Source organism: Bactrocera dorsalis, chromosome 4, assembly GCF_023373825.1.
Source record: "Bactrocera dorsalis isolate Fly_Bdor chromosome 4, ASM2337382v1, whole genome shotgun sequence".
Classification (NCBI taxonomy): Eukaryota; Metazoa; Arthropoda; class Insecta; order Diptera; family Tephritidae; genus Bactrocera; species Bactrocera dorsalis.
Genome location: NC_064306.1, coordinates 48037721 through 48055807, shown reverse-complemented (window position 1 = coordinate 48055807; position 18087 = coordinate 48037721). Strand labels below are relative to the sequence as shown.

The following is an 18087-nucleotide window of genomic DNA, read 5'->3' as shown; positions in this document are numbered from 1 at the left end:
ACTCGCATGTAAATAAGAATTCTGCGACAGTGGTGACCGTGGTAGCGTGCCAAGTGAAATTCTTATACAAAATAATTGCAAACCCACGCGCTTGGGCAGGACGCTTCGGTGAATCGTATAATTGCCTCAAGCTACAAAAGCGGCGCCAACAGATGACCGAGCGAACAATTTGACGCCGAAGTGTTATAAAAGAATATTCGAAGGAGTAATTAAATACAAAAACAAAAAAAAATATACATCAAAATAAAAAAATCGATTTTAATCCATAAATAAAAAATAAATAAATAAAAATATTAAAAAATAAAAATTAAAAATATAATATAAAAAAAATATAAAAAAATTGGACAAATATTTTATAAAAAAAATAATAATCAAACAAATTATAAAAAATTAAAATAACCAACAAATAAATAAAAAAGTTTAAAAAATAAATCAACAAAAATAATACTTCAACCAACCAAATTCCAACTACCAACAAAAGTATTCCCCAACACAAACACAAAAACATTCCACTACAACGCCCGTCCGCCCCCGCGCACTGAACCGCAAGCATGTCCGAGTTTCGTTTCTTTTCGTTGGCCGATTTCCAATACATCAGCAATGATTCGTCTCTCTTCACCTTGCCTTTTGCGCTTTCGACGAAGAGCACACCTGCCTATGACAATGAGATGTCCGATGACTTGAATGTACCGTATATGGTCTTTGAGATTTTGGTAGCCATTTTCGCCATTGTCGGCAATTTTATGGTGATTGTTGTGTTTCAGCGCGACCGTAAACTACGACGACGCACCAATTATTATATAGTTTCGTTGGCGATGGCAGATTTTCTCGTTGGCTCGTTGGGTGTACCGTTTGCCATATTGGCTTCGATTGGTTTGCCAAAAGATCTGTATACTTGCCTCTTCACCGTCTCGCTGTTGGTTGTATTGTGCACGATTTCGATATTCTGCTTGGTGGCCGTGTCAGTGGATCGTTATTGGGCCATACTCTATCCGATGGCATATTCGAGGAATGTACGCACGCGCACTGCAATTAGTAAGTAATGCAAATTATTTATTTTATAAATTATAATTTTAGAACGTAAGGTTGATTCGTTGAAAAGGGAGACGCGCATTATTAAGCCCATTGTTCTCACGGGTGGTAACCAAATGAAGCCTTATCCAGCATCTCAGTGCTTTTGGTAAAAAATCTGATTATTCTACACTCTCCAATATGTAGGTTAGGTTAAGTTTAGGGGTGGATTCTTACAGGGAGTTCACGTGGACAGTTTTGAACACTGGTTCATTTTGATAACTAAAACTCCTTTTTAATAGACCATAAGCCCCTTACAAATTGCCAGTTAAGATTTTTACCTCATGATTGCGTATAGGATGCAATGAAAAATTTTACTACTAAGCATTACAGCAAGATGAACTTAGCTAAGGTCATGTATTGCTGAAGATCTCTTGCGTTATACTCTAGGCGAAAAGAATATTGCAATCGCACAACCAAAGCCTGCTAAGTGCACGTGAGGCCAATAGAGATCCAATTCGTTCCCATTACAATGTGAGCAAGATGCTCCTTTTGGATAGCTCGGACCCAAACGAGCCTGATGATGAAATAGCTTCAAATGAAGGCGGACACATTAGTCTTGAAAGTTCCATTGTTTCAGGCTAGGATTCTAGAAAAACTGACTAAAAACTCATTCAATCTCTTATCAACAAATAGTTTGAGGAATGCTGTCGAGTTAACAGTCCTTCACGGGTTAAAAATCTGGATGCGTTTGCCTAAAGTTTGATAGATTCTTCTTTTAATAAACTATTTCTGCAGTAAAAGTTCTGTGGTCCTCCAATATTTGACCAAATTTAACTCCACGTGACTTCCTTGAAAAGTCTTTAAAGCAAATGTAAAACAACTACAGCTCCGCTACCTTGGAAAGGATTGATTATTCACTTTGATAGCATGGTGGTGATACTACCATTGAACGCACGATCCTTGTGTTCAACATTAGTCAAAGAACGCCTATCCGCACTAGCGAGTTAATGGTTGATCAGACTGGTTGGGGTGCCAGGCCATGCAGCAAATTGTGGCACTGATAGAGTTTGCACGTGATCTTGGCAACCCCTGGTCAATTGTTGGCACTTGTGCGTTCGAAATGCTTCTAGGACGAAGTAAATCATCAGAGATCAAGTGAGCTTTTGGTTCTCATTAAGACTAATTCTTATCGAATTTACGAGATAAAGACTAAAAATTCCTGATCTGACACCTTCAGACATATAACTGAACTAAAGGGAGTATAAATAACATGCCTAAGGAGATTTTTTTTGACTTCAAGATCCTTTATACTGGCTTGGATTAGAAGTTTTTCGACTTTGCAAAGTCTTTTGTCGTCCGATTCCAATGATAAGTGCTGGGCAGCTGTTAAACTTGTGCAGTCACAGCATCGTGGTAACCCGAGGTAAGTCGAAAAACTTCCAGTGAGGTCTTCGCCCCTAATTAAGGTACACCTTTTATGACTTCTTTTGGAGGATTTCAGGACTATTCACTTGTATTTTGTAAACCATGCACTAGCTCAAGGCAAAAATTCGTATCGACATAAAATGCGTCCCCAACGAAGTCCATTGAGAAGATCACGTGTCTACGCGGATTCTGCTTAACAGTCCAAATACTTTCTCTTTTTGAGGATCAGCCATAAAACCTAATCTAATCTAACTCTTTCATATTATGAAATTAATCATTTTCGAATCCTGATAGCTCTCGGCTATAAGTATAGTCTTCTCGTCTTCGTAAGGTAACTTTAAAAAAATGCAGTGTTTCCCAACTATTTAAACTAAATACATCAAAAATACTAAAAAAATATATTTTTCCAACAAGTCACCAGTTTTAACGCACTACAATACCTAAATTATAACTGTAAAATTAATTTGATAAAAGCTTTGAGAAGGGCAAGGCAATTCGTTTCAAGGTTGAATGCAAACAGCAAATGACCTTCGCAAACTTGCTTAGCAAACGAAGGAAAAGTAAATAAATTCACCAAAATTATTCCCAAATATCCGTTCCATTAAAAGGATTCACTCACCTCTAGTGACTTTATTTTTAGCGACGATGACCATTTAACTAATTAACAACGTATTTCGAGCAGCAATTTCTACCAATTATGCGTCCCCTAAGTAATGCAGGGAAGTTGCTGTGCGAATCCGCAGCGTTTGGCATTCCCACACAAATAAACAACGGTATTTGTTTACTTAATTAAAGAGCAATTCGAATGCGTGTGAGTGCGTGAGTTAACGCGCGCGAAAAACAATCATTTATCACGCTTTCCTTGCCACGCTATTTCGAAACCAAACACACGAGAGCACGTTCTTCCGCGCGTCAGCATTATCCTCAACACATGTATATAGTATATGTATGTAGGTACAGTACTTGTAATGCTTGAGCTCACGACGTCAAATAAACGTGACGCATTTCATTTATCTTTAGCAAATTGCAATTGTCTTCGGTTCAGCTCAGTGCAAAGACACATACAAAATGGAGGCCAAACGACAGACAGAGTTGAAAGTTAGAACTACGAGTATTGACTGGCCAAGAGATAAGAAAGTAACTATTATATTACAGACATCTAGATTTGGTATGTCACGCATGAGCTAACTAGTTCCAATGGAACTAGTTTGAGAGCAACAATAAAATTTCGTTGAATTTAAAGCCTGTTGAAAGCTTTGGTACAAAAAGTATTAAAATTCTAATCCCATTAAAAGTAATTGTCTTAAGTGATCCATTTCGAGGTTCCCTTTTTTTTAAAGAAAAAACACAAAACCTTCAACGGTCCATCCGTTGAGTCCAATTGTGGATGACTCGTTCGAGCATTTCCAAGACCTGAATTGAATCGGCATTGTCCGCTTAGACTTAAGACTTAACATATCACCACAGGAGAAGATCTAACGTTGTGATATCACAGGATCTTGGTGGCGACCCAAAATACGAACTTATCTGCTCACCGTTCTCTCAATAAATCCATTGATTGATGTGATGTGTGGGAAGTAGCGCCGTCTTGTTGAAACCAAATGTCGCCGATATCACGGGTTTCAATTTCAAGCATCAAATAATCGGTTATCACCGCTCGATAATGGTCGCCATTGGCGGTTACGGTCTCACCTACATCATTTTTGAAGAAATGATTCCACCGACCCACAAACCACACAAAATCAGTAATTTTTCTGGATGAAATGGCAGCCCTTGAATCTCTTCAGGTTGTTCTCCGTCGCGAAGCCAGAAATGGGCCTAATCTCTGAACAAAATTTGCCTCGAAAATGTCGGGTGTCGTTTATCAAGTTAGAGAATATTATCCAATAATGAATGCTGGGTCTCAAGATGGATGATGGTGTTGCGAATAGTACGCTCAGTAGGCCGACTATGTTGACCATCAGTTGACCGAAGCACGCGAAACACACTTTTTTATATAACGTGAATTTTTGTAATACCGAGTTTGTCCGCAAAGTAATAAGACTGAGTCGATTTAAAAAATTTTATTTAACCAAACGTTACCATTCTTTAAAAACTTTCAAATTGTAGGCGTCCCGGAAGGCATTCTCCGGAATAGCCTTGAGAGCCGAGGTGCATGCTGCTTAGATCCCCTCTGTCGTCTCAAATGCTTGCCTTACATCGGCAAGGAAACAAAAAAGTCCGTGGGGGCCACATCTGGACTGTAGGGCGGCTGCGAAGGTGTTGGGATGCCGGCTTTAATTAGGTAGCTATTTACAAGAGAGGCGGTCGTGGTGCAACTTCCAATCGGACCCGATTGAGCCTTCGTTTGAGACGCTTAAGGACTTCCACGTAAAACTTGGCGTTGACGGTTTGTCCAGGAGGAACAAATTCATGGTGGACGATGCCTTTGATATCAAAAATGACAATGAGCATCGTTTTCACTTTGGATTTGCTCATTCATCATTCATTCCATTCAGAACATTTATTAACTATTTAAGAAAGAATTCATCATCTCACTACGGCGTCTAAATGACAACCCAGAGGACTACATAAACCTTTCCTATTATTATGGAGACCGCTCATTACACTACAGGGAATTTGAACTAGCGTCAACAGTACACAGCTTGCTTTTCTGGTAAATTCCATATCGCGCGATGTCAAGTGACAGACACCACCACCACCAGTTCGACCGCTTCGGCCCATTGAATGAATCAAATCAACTAAAAATAGTTATTTCAATTAAGTCAAGCGCAATAATCTCTTCACAGCATACGAACGCTGTCCCATTAATATGCAGTTGAATGTCGAATTGTATTCGCATTGTTGATTCACACATGCAATGCGCCACGGCGAAATGCCTCGGCAATCAATTGAAGTGGCGGACGCGCATATTTACTTAATTCATTCGCTTTGGCAGCCATTGAAGAGGCGCGGTGTGAAGGCACACTCCTCGCATACAGCGACAGGGCGTATACAATCATTAGCGTGTAAGTTAGCAGAAATTTATGTGGATTAAATGCGCAGGCAATAGTGGGCTCGTCCCGACAAGTTCTGCCGTTATGTGCGTGTTTATGTAAAGAAGATGTATTGCAGGCGTGTAATTTAGGGGCTCGTTCGAGTGCTGCTGCCCTGTATGCCTATTAGACTAACTGTACTCTTATTCATTAGCTTTGCGTAAGAAATTGACACTTGTTGGGTGGACTTAATAGGCGCTTGGCAGCCCTTGTGTATCTTGTGGGTGGTTATTTAGTTCGTTTTTTATGTGCGTATTGAAATGTTGCCTCACGTGATCTGTTGGCCGTTAGCTGGCAGAAAATGAGCAATAATAAATGCTTAGTTTATTGATTTAGAACGAGGGTAGTTTGACAAATACATAACTTTTTCCTTTTCAAAACTTTGTCACTTTCCAGTTTTCTGAGCTAGACTGTTTAAGAAATACTATTATAACATTAAGCATACAAAGATGATATGAGAGGATTATTGGTTCAGGACTGCCAAGCTTTGCAGTCTCTAAAAAAGAGGCTCTCATAAACACCTCAACGATGCGGAGACAACTTAAAACTTTTTGACCTTCTTCTCAGAAAAGCCAGGTCAAAAAACTAATAAAGGAAAGCCAAATTGTACAACCAAGAACATATACAAAAAGAATAGCATTTTCTGTCTAAAGTTCTGTCAATTCATAGAGGTCTAGTTTTTTGACAAACTTTTTCGTGTATAAACGAATTGGACCAAGCCTTACCCTCTTTTTTACCTATTCAAACCGGCTTAGATTACCAAAAAGCTGCCCTTGGCTAGATACAATCCAGATGATAACTTAAAAATGGTAAGGAATTTCTAACCCCTGTCATTTACAACTGTACAAATCAGGCAACAAAGTTCACTTAGTAAAATATATGGCATCTATTCGAGCCTTTAGAAATTCTCACGAAGCAGCACCTGACACACTATTTAGCAGTGGCCAATAACGTCTAAGTAGTACTAGATTAGATTAGGTTCGATGGATGATCCAGGATCTTAATCTGGCAAACGCAGGGCACTCAGGAATGAAATATTGATATGCTTCCACCTCACTTTTTTCCTTCAGCAACTAGCATCTGGTAAGATTCTCAATCTTACAGTGTGGACCTCGATATGACAATGGACTGTTAGAACCCCAACAACTAGGGGGATACTAGTCTTACTGGATCTCTTAAGATCGATCTTAGGCCAGAATGATCTTGCGAAACCACACTCTCACGAAGCCAATCAATTCGGTAGAAGAAGTCATGAGTAGAGTGGCTCACCGACCCGATTCCAAGTCTACTGATAGCGAAGCTAAGATGCCTTTCCTTGTCAGTCAGCTTTACCCTTACCGCTGTAGCCCGACAACCATACTAGTCGTATAACAAAATGACACCATATCATTGAGAACGAGTATTAAGAGAGAAATTTTTTTTATCCATCGAAAACTCATATCATATGACATCATCGTCCATACCTCTGCACCATATAACAGAACGGAGATGTTCAATGACTTGTAGCATTTGATAATTATTTGTCGGGAGAGGACTTTGCTTCTCAATTGCCTCTTCAGTCCGGAGTATGTAGCACCTGTTGGCAAGAGTTAGAGCCGGATGTCAAGGCTGAAGTTGTTGTTGGTATTAATGCTGGTTTCAAGATAGACGAATTTCATAATTATTAGCAGTGACGTGGGAGCCTAATCGCGAATGCGACGACTGTTTATTTGATGTCAGAAGATATTTCGTCTTGACCTCGTTCACTACCAGACCCATTCACTTCGTTTTTTATCCAACCTGGAGAAAGCAGAACTAACGGCAGTTGTTATGGCCAATGATATCGATGTCATCGGCGTACGCCAAGAGTTCTACACTCTTATAGATGATTATACCTTCTCTATTCAGCTCTGTGGCTCGGTTTATTTTCTCCAGCAGTAGATTGAAGAAGTCGCACGATAGGGAGTCGTCTTGTCTGAAACCTCGTTTGGTATCGAACGGCTCGAAGAGGTCCTTTCCGATCCTGGCGGAGCTTTTAGTATTGATCTGGGCATCAGTTAACTTTGGCAGAAGGGGATTCAGGGCTGGTTTCTGGGTTTAGTATACGTATAGTATACTTATAATTATTATTATATCTTATCAAACTAGCCTCGTATATTCATACATGGAAATGCAATTTGTAAACAATCACACACCATTACCCCATCTAAGGCTTCAGCTATGACGTAATTGCGTCTCTTGCATTAGAATTTCGCTTTCATTACTCCATTGCGTTAAGATTCCCTCCCCGTTTTTTCTCATTACTCATAGCCTAATTGTTTTTCAACGCTTTGCACTTTCTTTACAGTCATCATCTCGTTGTGTTGGGTCGCTGGCACAATTGTGGGCTTCCTGCCATTATTTGGCTGGCACGTAAAACCCGAAAACGAAGCGGACATGACCTGTCATTTCGTCAAAGTAATGGACTACAACTATTTGGTGTTCCTGTACTTTGCAACCATAATTACGCCAGCGCTGCTTATGTTGGCCTTCTACACACACATCTATCGCGTCATTGTCAAGCAGGTGGGTACCAAAGGAAACGTGAAAAATATTCGAACATTTAGTAATTTGTGCTTAAAACCAACCTTACGTTTGCAGGTGCGGCAAATAGTCACCATGAATCCGATGAGCGACAGCAGCCGACGCAATTCGAATACACAAGTTCAAGCGGGAAGACCTTGTCATGGCGGCACGATGTTGCGTGTTTTAGGTGCATCACGCAAACGTGATGTCAAGGCCACACAGAATCTCTCCATCATTGTGTTGTTCTTCATGATCTGCTGGTTTCCGCTGTACACCATCAATTGCATCAAGGCATTCTGCCCGCAATGTCAGGTGCCGGGGAAGCTGACACTATTCTGCATTATACTCTCCCACCTGAACTCGGCAGGCAATCCGGTGTTGTATGCATACCACTTGAAAGACTTCCGTTTGGCGCTGAAGAATTTGTTGCTGAAGATAATGGGTATTGAGGTGGAACAACCGGTGGATCCAATGCATCGCTTCTCGGTGGCTAGTCAGCACCGCTTACATTCCATCGACGCCAGCATGCGGCACTCACTGCAGCCACGTATTTATATAGGTTGGTAATTGTGATATACATATATATTTTGTTTTTGTAGTAAACATTTTTCTTTTGAATTGCAGATTCGCCAATTTGGTTGCGTCAGCAGCAGCAGACACTCAAGAGCTCGCAGCTGGTGCCCAAATGTGGCGTGATCACACCCTGTTTGAACAACATACACCAAACGGTAGCTGCTGTGGCCTCAGTGCCCACCGATATCGGACGTGATATGTGGAACATAATGGAGGCTTCAAGCGGCGCCGAACTGGAAGACGTCAATTACGAATTCCCGCTAGATAGAAGCTCGAATACGCCACCAACACCCGCATCCCAGCAGGAGCGACGTGGCTCCTCGCTCGATCATTGCAATACACCCGATTACTCATATAACAATTGCAATTATGACGTCAGTCCGGATGAGTCCGAACTAGATGAAGTCTTCCTGCCGAATATCCGCAACAGCAGTGACAGTAATAGCGTGACAAGCGTGCGACCAAATGGACATATACATAATACAGAGCAGCGCGAAATGATAGCGGGTGCAATGCGCGAGAAACTACGCTCCGACGACACAGACTATCAGAGCCAAGTGTTGAGCAATCAACGCGCACTCACCGATTCCTCGTACAGTGACTACGATGTACAAAAGCAAAGCGCTGGTCATACGCCACCCGCAAAGGGTCGTTTACTGACCACGTTGCGCCAATATCGGCTGCCTCAACAGGAGCTTAGCTCCTATAAAGCAGCGCCAGCCATCACCGCCAGCAATAATGGTGAAGCTGTTGAGCACAGCGGCTTGTATTCGCGTTCCGGGTCCAGTCAGTCGGGTCTCAGCAATTCCGGAGTTTATGTCATTGAAAATGACACGAGCCCCTTGTCGCCGCGCCGAAAGCGTAAATTTAAGAAATCGCAGCGTCTAACCAAGAACTCCAACAAGACGGCTGTCGTAGTGAAAAGCACGAATAGTCATAGACAAACGATTTCCTGCACCAGCGACTCGTCGGCCACCACGCCCTCCACAGAACTGGCGAATGGCGCCGAAACGAGCGACGCAACGCAGACAAACATACAAACTAACAGCGCCAGCGCGAGTAATGGCAACATAGCGCAGCAGCCAGCGCTGCATAGCGAGGCTAGTCAGCTACCGTTGAACAACAACAATAACAGCAATAATAATAACAATAGAAATAGTAATAACACTAATCACAAATTAAATGGCCGTGCGACAGAGCGCCAACAACAGCAACCACACACGATACATGGACATCACGACATGTTCGGGCCGTTGCGCGCTGTCGGTCACCTGATTTTCCCGCCCCTTGCAAAACATTCCAGCCTCTTTCATCTATTCCAGCCGAGCGTGTCGAACGTGTCCAGCGTGGCGGACACAATAACAACGTCACGCAAAACGACTGCAAGTGCAACGACAGCTGGCGCGTCTACAACAAAAACTGCCGCCGCTGAAACCGTTATGACAACTACAACACCAACACATAACACAGCGCCGTCCACCAAAGCCGCACACAGTGCACATGAAGCCACACAACCGCACATCGCTTCGCGCGTCGCCTCGGTGGACGAGTCGATTTTGACGACAGTCACCGATTTAACAGAGCCCATGCCAACGCCACAGTCCAAAGCGCAGCCACCGCCTCCAACAATAGCTGCAAGATTTGTAGGTTAGGAAATGAGAGGAGGAGGACTGAATCGGGGGGCCACTACTGCCTAGCCACTAGCGCTGGTATATACGTTTTCCATATTTTCTACATTATTTGTATTTGTATGATTTTGTCAATAAGTAATTATAAATTATTAATTAATGTTGCTATATGTGCATATAATGTATCTCTACGACTAATTATATAATTATTTTTAGAGTTATGAACCAATACTCATTCTAATTGTGCTAGCATTTTATCTAGGTCTTAATTATTTAATTATTATATAACTATATAAGTAAGTATATATATAAAATATATTATATACACATATATATTTGTATGCATGTATTCAGTTCGAGTTTGTTAAGGCTTAGAAGACGACTATTGAAAAAAATCTTCGACAAAATAAAGCTTTTGCATGGCATTAAGTCTAAAAATGTATGTACATGTAGGTATGCGTGTGTGGTTGACTTCAAAATAGAGATAACACAAATGTGTTTGCCGCCCACTTTTAAATAGGAATTGAATATAGCTCAGCAAATGTTGGAAACATATCTACCAAAGTAAAGGGAGAGCTTATACAGAATATGGAGTCGAACTTTAAAATCCCATAACTGTCAATTTGTTAAATAATAAAATATACTTTTTGAAATCTTAATGAAACTTTTTATATCACTATATATTATTACTTATTATTTTCATTACTATATTATTTAATATTATGATTTTTTCATTTTATTATTTTATTTATTTTATAATTATTTCTATTATTTATATTTATGCAAAGAGTTTCAAGCGATCTAATTGTAGAGTGTCTTTCAGATCGGTAAGTAACATTACGGGGCACACCTGGAGTGACAGCCTTAAGGGGTTACATGAGATTACTGGTTTCAAAAAATCGGATTTTTTTATTGTCTTATTAAATTCTACAACACCTCTACAATATACACATTTTCAAATTGGTCCGAGTAATAGTTTCGGCGATACAGCCTTAAGAACTTGTGCGCTCGAGGCTTGGTAGGCTAAGTGCGCCGTATTTAAACGCGTTTTTCTCGAAACTTTGTTTGTGAAGTCGGTTGGCCAGATTTCTCGATAACTACTCAATCGATCTTCATCAAATTTTACACAGATCTTTGAGATACAATTCTTAAGGACTTGGACGAAGAGTTTTGTTCGATTACAGCTATTTGAAAAACGCTACGCATCTTTTTTCCGAGGGGTCACGGGAAATGGCGTCGCAATGACCGAGTTTCAAATATTATTTTCCAAAAAATTCAAGAATTTCTTTGTTAATAGTATATGTGATCCCCACACATAGGTAATACCAATATAGAGATTCGGCAAATGGTAGATGAGCCTAAGCAGGCGAAATGGGTAGAGCACTTGAAGTCAATTTCTTCACCGGTGTCAGTAAGCTCTATACTTTTGTCGTTGTCCAATCCCAATAGACATGATGATCGAGATGAAAATCAAATTGACTTCTCAGACCCCAAGAAGTGCGCGAGTTAACCTAAGAGAACACTTTTGTTCGAGTTCTAGTTTTCCCAAGTAATGAAAACACTTGAGGCCTTGTTACTGCCGACCTTCCCTCACCATCTGAATCTAGCAGACCATCAACAGCACTCAGCATCTTCAAGGCTCAGGTAGTTCGTAGCTCACATCAAAAAACCGTGTGCCAGGATGCCCTAGTAAAGCCTTTTACACAGTCAATCGCATAACTCTACCAGAAGATATCGAAGAATATCCCATCAGAAAACACTATAAGTAGTTTCTGATCGAGTATTTTCGTAGAAATCATCGCTGGTGTCTTGCTGCTTGAAGAGTCGCCTCCTAGTCGCTGACCAGACGACAATCACAACTAACCTGAGACATGTATTAAACGCTTTGCACAGTGAAGCCAATAACACCTTCCCCCAGTGAACGGCTTACTTCAAACCAGAGTCAAGAGAACCGATTTAAACCATATTCCCAAACAGGGATTAGATAATTGTTACAACAAAAACAACAAAATATGAAGTGTTTTTTACTAATCGATCGAAACAGTCTAAAATCCTAGAAATAACAGGCCTTGGCCGATGATTTCGTTGACAATTGATTTACATACTTGCGAGTATGTATCCGTTCTCCCAAACAGAGCTTATCTACTCGCCAGAGAGCTGCATTGGGTATGTTCGAGCCTGTTCGATCACCCTCATTAAAAATCGAGCACGAGCGAGCACCACACTCGGCAGCAATGGGTTCGATCGAGTGGCACACCCGGCAGCTGCTTTCTGAGTATTCGAGTCTGTTTGATCATACTCTCTTCAAAACGATCACAAGCGAGTGTCCACACTCGACACCCGCAGCTAACCCGAAATGTGTTCAACTATTGCCACGGATACTCGGACAGAACACGGGTGTAGAAGAAATGTATCAAATTTTTCTGAGCAAAAATATGAGAAATTATTATTGTTGTATACACTTTAACAGTCAATATTATTGAAATACAGCATTTAAACTATATGTATGCATGTATCAAAGGAACGACGCATTTTAAAATTAAAAATATATTTGCATAACCATAACATAAGACCAGACAAGCTGTAACTGCCATTCGCAATTTTGCAACCAATAAAATCTTCTTTTTTCGGCCATTATTTTCAATAAATATCATGTAATACGTATCATATAACATTCTTAACACTCACAAAGCAAATTAATCAACTGTACTGACGATTACACATAAACAAAAAATGCTTTGCACACTCGAGCCTAAACTCGGACACTCGAATATATTGATCCGCAAAACACCCGAACCCAAACAAACACGTATGAACGACACTCGAGTGTTGTGATCAACACGTTCGTCTGCGCACAGTCGCTAACAAGCAATCCTTCTGCTCGTTCAAAGAAAGCAATACAAGCCGGTTTCGGGTAAGTGTTCGAGTGTGCACGGAAATTGTGTATCCGTTGCAGATCTCTGCTACTCGCTACAACAAAAACGGATTAGGTTTAGACACGTAATGATCTACTGATCATATTTAGAATATCTAAACTCCAAATTAGTAAATATTTAAACATAATTCACGTATTTGAAGAGATTCTAACGTATAGGCTGTGATATTCGAACGTTTATTATTGTTATTATTATTTAAAAAAATATATATATGCATATAGATATACATATGTACATACATATGTAATTATATATATCAATATTAAAACCTAAAATTTCAAAATATACCAATTCGTACAGTATAACAGTTTTTATTATAACAGTTTTTACATTCTACAGTTTCGCACTATTGTGAATGACTAACAGCTTTTCTGACAGCTTCGTGCTGCTTCGGTCGCTGCTCTTGCTGTCAAAACAAACCGAAATTCACGTGTGGCACAATTGTTAAAGTACACGCCGATTCAAATAAATTAGTTTTATTCAATTAAATTGTATAAAATATAAATAACCACATATTGTAAAATAAAAACAATATGTCCTCATCATTCTTCTTGAAAAAAGAGCCGAAGGCAAATAAAAAACGGAAGGTAAACGTTCAATTTTAATATATAATGTACACATAAATTAATTTCTCTTCGTTCCCATCAACACACCGCTTGTTAGCTTGCGAAGGAACCGCTTCCAACAGGTAGTAAAAAAGCAGGAGCTAATAAAAAGGCGCCCGCCTACAAAGCGCAACCAGCACGTAAACGTCCACAAAAAGAAGATGAAGAAATTGCCAGTGATGAAGAATTCGAGAGTGGTTTGGACGGTGAAGGTGATGCAACAAATCTCGTTTTCTCATCGGATGAAGTTGAGGAGGAAACACCACAAGACAAACGACTTCGTTTAGCAAAGCAATATTTAGAAGAAATAGAGAAACAAGAAGCTGAACGCGCAGAAGATCGCGAAATACACGATCACGTCTCGCAGCGCCTGCAAGCCGAGTATCTGGATAGTGTGGGGAAGTTGCGGCGTAATATAGCTGCGTCTATTGAAGATTACGATGCAGAGAATATAGTTGTGCTTAAGCATAAAAAACAACATCTGCCAATATGTGCGTTGGTTGCGTCGCCCGATGGTAAATACGTGTTTACCGGCGCGAAAACGCAATTTGTTTTAAAATGGCACGTACAAGGTCAAATAAAATTGGAAGGCTTTTTCAATGTACAACCGCATACCGAAGATGTGGAAAGTGACACACACCGACGCTCACACGTAACTGCTATATGCTTATCCAGTGATATGAAATATTTGGCATTGGCCGAAGGTGGCCGAAATATACAAATTTGGTGTCCCAAAGAACTGAAACACTTGAAGACTTTTAAGGGGCATAGAGATGTCGTTACATCACTAGTGTTCAGAAAAGATACGCATGACTTGTATTCCGGTTCGAAGGATAGATCTGTAAAAATATGGTCACTCGACGAAATGGCTTACGTGGAGAGCTTGTGAGTGAAACTCGCCAATATTTCAGTTTAATTTGTATTTGATTATATTATCTTTTGCAGATTTGGGCACCAAGCGCCTATTACTAGTATCGACGCGCTTAGCCGGGAACGTGCCATCACGTCGGGTGGTATTGATTGTACATTGCGTATCTGGAAAATAACCGAAGAATCACAATTGATTTATAATGGTCACCAGAATGGCATTGAATGCGTGAAATTCATAAACGATGAAAATTTCGTCTCAGGTGGCGAAGATGGGTATGCCGTAAAATCAGAATTTTATCAATTAAAGTACTAATAATAAATTTTATAGTTCAATATGTATGTGGAGTGCCTTGAAAAAGAAGTCATTATGCACTGCAGCGCTAGCACACGGTGTCCAAAGCAATGGTGTTGCCAATTGGATAACGGCGATCGCATGTGTGGTAAACACCGACTTATTGGCCTCAGGTGCGTTTTATTTACAAAACAAAATTGAAAACATGTTTATTAATCTCTTACGACAATTTCATTCAATTTAAAATATATAGGTTCCTGCGACGGTTATATACGTCTGTGGCAGTCACTGGACAACTCCCGTAAACTAAAAGAGATTTTAAAAATTCCAATGCCGGGCTTTATAAATGCTTTGGCGTTTAATAGCAATGGCACAAAACTTTTTGCGGCTGTGGGGCAGGAGCACCGACTAGGTCGTTGGTGGCGCATCAAAGAAGCGAAAAATAAAATAGTCATAATTGATTTAATAACGAGTACGTCAAAGACTAGTTGAAAGTAATCGCTACAAATGTAAATTAAGGTTACTTGCTTGTAAATTTAGGCAGTTTATTATATGTTTGATACATTTTCAAACAATGAACAAAAATTTTGTTCGGGAATTGTTTATGTTAAATACTAAAGTTTAAAGCTCAAGTTAAAATAATCTTACAAATAACAAATTTTGTAAAAAAAAATTATCTAATGAGTATCTTTGGAATGTGCCAATTTGAGCTAATTACGAGAAATATTTTAAGTACTATTAATTATTTTCACCGGCCAAATCGGCTATAGTTGCCACAAGACGTCTAGAATGCTCCACAGCGCAAGTTGACGTAACTAATCCCAAGTGAATACAAAACAGTTCGTAGCATTTTACTTTGCCAGGCGTAACCTTCGGAAAGCAAACTTCAGCCAGCTGTTGGTAATAGTCAGCGGCAAGTAGACCCGGTTCGAATTGTGATTTGAAAGCGTTACTGGACAATGCCGAAGCTACCATGTGTTGTTGCATATCGATTGATTTCATAGGCACCCCCGATTGGTCCTCAAACCAGAGAAAATATGAGTAGTTGAAAGTTTTATCCTTCCACATTACAGTGGTATGTCCTTTCTTCAAGTAATTGCGTGTGAATGAAACCATTGACCATAAGCGTTCCTTTGAAATAAGTTGATTAGCACGCAAATCGGGAGCAATCATCAGGCCAGTGGTACGGTTAACATAGACGAAATGAATGAGTCCTGCAAAATAATACAAAAAGTAGGTTTACAATATGTAATACACAGTACTAATAATAACAGAATTTAACTTTACCAGGAAAGTCTTCCAAGTAAGCGTCAATTGTAATGTTACGCTCAGCTTTGACTGCCAAAAATTCAGAAATTTCCAAAATCCTGCCTTCGACTAGAGCAGCCACATCTGGTAGCTGATCCAAAGCAATGCTGGAGCTGTCACAGCATGTTAGTGTAAATAGCTGCTTTAACTCATCCATAAATGATGGAATGTTGGACTCAATTCGTACTAATAATTCTCTCTCCACTGAGCGAAAAAAATCCGCATACATCTTCTTTAAGTTATCCCATTTACTGATGAATTTCTTCAGTGAGGTGTCCACTTCATCACCTTTCAATTTGGAGCGCTTGAGTGCTTCTAATGTTTGTTTAACAAAGGATTCAAGACTATCATATGTGGGTCTCATTGCATCGGCGTCGCCTTGTATTTGCAGAGTTACGATTTTTTGTAACACGAAGAAAGTATCATACATGCTGCTCGCTACTTGCAGATTTGCATACTCAATCACCTGTACCAACAATACCCCCTTCGATAGTTGCGACAGGTGTGCGATACACGGTACACAACCGGATTGTGGGTCATGCGAAACCCCTTGTAAAAATACTGCTACGGAACGATTAAGTTGGCGATGTTGACGTTGTAAAGAGCGTGAAAGCAATGTTAGAAATACTAGATCAGATGGACTCAAAGGGAGCGCTTGTTTCGATGCAGCCGATGCGACAAACTTATTTGTGACAAAGACCAGTGCGTGTGTGCGTAGATGACCCATTTCTTTTAGCCGTTCTAATGCAGCATCCAGGGCGCTGTGAACAACGCGATTAAGTTCATTATTGACAAGCAAGCGTGGTAGCGCTTCCAACAACATAGTTTGTTCCTCATCCCACAAATGTTCTTCATAGCTTTCTAAGCAAGTTGACAACAGTTCTTCCTGCACGCTGCTCGCTTGTGGGGCAAATAAATTTGCACCATATAGATGACGAGCCAAGGCAATCGCCACGCCCAGATGACGTTTGAGTATCTCTACTGGACGTTGTCCAATTTTAACAAATGTATATCCCAATAGATCACCAAAAGCAAAATTTAGTCCTTTCTCGCATTGAAAACTTGAGTAAGTATTGTCAAATTGACAATGCATTATCCGTTGGGAATTGATAATTGGACTGAAAATCTGCAGGATAATATTTCCATCTATCGAAGCTGCAGTTGCATTCTCCGGAAATAGATCGGGATTTTTTGCGAAGAAATGCTCAGCCAATGCGGTATTTAGTTGCTGAAAAACAACATCGTTGGCACTATTAAACACAATTAAGCCGTTCATGTTGATAAAATCTACTTTTTTATCTGAAATATTTGATAAAAACAAATTCACTTCATTTTCATTCACTGATAAGAAAAAATTTCACCTGTGCACTATTGTATACACAGTGAATTTACTGTTAATTGCCGTTCGTACAGCTGTTCTTCTAGTTGTGAATAAAAATTACGGAAAGAAGAAGCATTCACACTAAAGCGATTTGCCATTATAATTACAATCAAAACAGTTAAGATATTCTAAAATTAAAATTTGTGATAATATTTTGTAATTATACAATTTGAAAATGGGCAAATTGGCTTTGGAACATACTTTACAAGGTCATAAAGGTAGAATTTGGGGAGTATCATGGCACCCGAAAGGTAATGCATTCGCCTCATGCGGCGAGGACAAAACTATACGCATTTGGTCGTTATCTGGAAGCACATGGACCACGAAAACTATATTATCTGATGGACATAAGCGTACAATTCGTGAAATCAGTTGGTCACCATGCGGCCAGTATTTGACGTCCGCCAGCTTCGATGGGACCACTGCAATCTGGTCTAAAACTTCAGGTATGCTAGTAAATGCATTTCAGCAACAAG

At 40.0% G+C, this 18087-nt stretch overlaps 4 protein-coding genes across 5 annotated transcripts in view; 3 read left to right on the top strand and 1 right to left on the bottom strand.

The window, feature by feature from the left end:
* The window catches only part of LOC105233437 (probable cytosolic iron-sulfur protein assembly protein Ciao1), a 390892-nt gene that overhangs the window by 371966 nt on the left and 839 nt on the right, over nt 1–18087 (top strand). Inside the window, exon 2 of one of the 2 annotated variants that reach the window (XM_049455167.1) lies at nt 17735–18057. In XM_049455167.1, coding sequence (XP_049311124.1) covers nt 17787–18057 — 271 coding nt within the window. In that variant the 5' untranslated portion in view covers nt 17735–17786. Of the gene's footprint in view, nt 1–17657; nt 18058–18087 lie in introns of those variants that run through there. The other variant, XM_011215525.4, reaches the window with a different exon arrangement.
* Nucleotides 384–10507, top strand: LOC105233440 (uncharacterized). The gene is made up of 4 exons (XM_011215530.4): nt 384–1035; nt 7801–8018; nt 8094–8577; nt 8643–10507. Exons 1-4 carry the CDS (start codon nt 552–554, stop codon nt 10241–10243), a joined length of 2787 nt encoding a protein of 928 aa, XP_011213832.2. The 5' UTR covers nt 384–551; the 3' UTR covers nt 10244–10507.
* LOC105233439 (U3 small nucleolar RNA-interacting protein 2) lies at nt 13540–15598 on the top strand. Its single transcript, XM_011215528.4, has 5 exons — nt 13540–13742; nt 13819–14645; nt 14706–14903; nt 14959–15095; nt 15176–15598. The coding sequence occupies exons 1-5, from the start codon at nt 13689–13691 to the stop codon at nt 15412–15414; spliced, it is 1455 nt and encodes a 484-aa protein (XP_011213830.2). The 5' UTR covers nt 13540–13688; the 3' UTR covers nt 15415–15598.
* Nucleotides 15437–17656, bottom strand: LOC105233438 (uncharacterized). Its single transcript, XM_049455164.1, has 2 exons — nt 16210–17656; nt 15437–16136 (listed from the first exon to the last, which is right to left on the bottom strand). The coding sequence occupies exons 1-2, from the start codon at nt 17504–17506 to the stop codon at nt 15661–15663; spliced, it is 1773 nt and encodes a 590-aa protein (XP_049311121.1). The 5' UTR covers nt 17507–17656; the 3' UTR covers nt 15437–15660.

Bases quoted from the DNA above. Each gene is read 5' to 3' on its own strand.
- LOC105233439 (XM_011215528.4), top strand. From the start codon at position 13,689: ATGTCCTCATCATTCTTCTTGAAAAAAGAGCCGAAGGCAAATAAAAAA. The intron at 13,743-13,818 runs GTAAACGTTCAA...ACCGCTTGTTAG, and splicing joins AGGCAAATAAAAAACGGAAG to CTTGCGAAGGAACCGCTTCC. The intron at 15,096-15,175 runs GTGCGTTTTATT...TAAAATATATAG, and splicing joins CACCGACTTATTGGCCTCAG to GTTCCTGCGACGGTTATATA.
- LOC105233440 (XM_011215530.4), top strand. From the start codon at position 552: ATGTCCGAGTTTCGTTTCTTTTCGTTGGCCGATTTCCAATACATCAGC. The intron at 1,036-7,800 runs GTAAGTAATGCA...CTTTCTTTACAG, and splicing joins ACGCACGCGCACTGCAATTA to TCATCATCTCGTTGTGTTGG. The intron at 8,578-8,642 runs GTTGGTAATTGT...TTTGAATTGCAG, and splicing joins GCAGCCACGTATTTATATAG to ATTCGCCAATTTGGTTGCGT.
- LOC105233438 (XM_049455164.1), bottom strand. From the start codon at position 17,506: ATGAACGGCTTAATTGTGTTTAATAGTGCCAACGATGTTGTTTTTCAG. The intron at 16,137-16,209 runs GTAAAGTTAAAT...ATTATTTTGCAG, and splicing joins TTACTTGGAAGACTTTCCTG to GACTCATTCATTTCGTCTAT.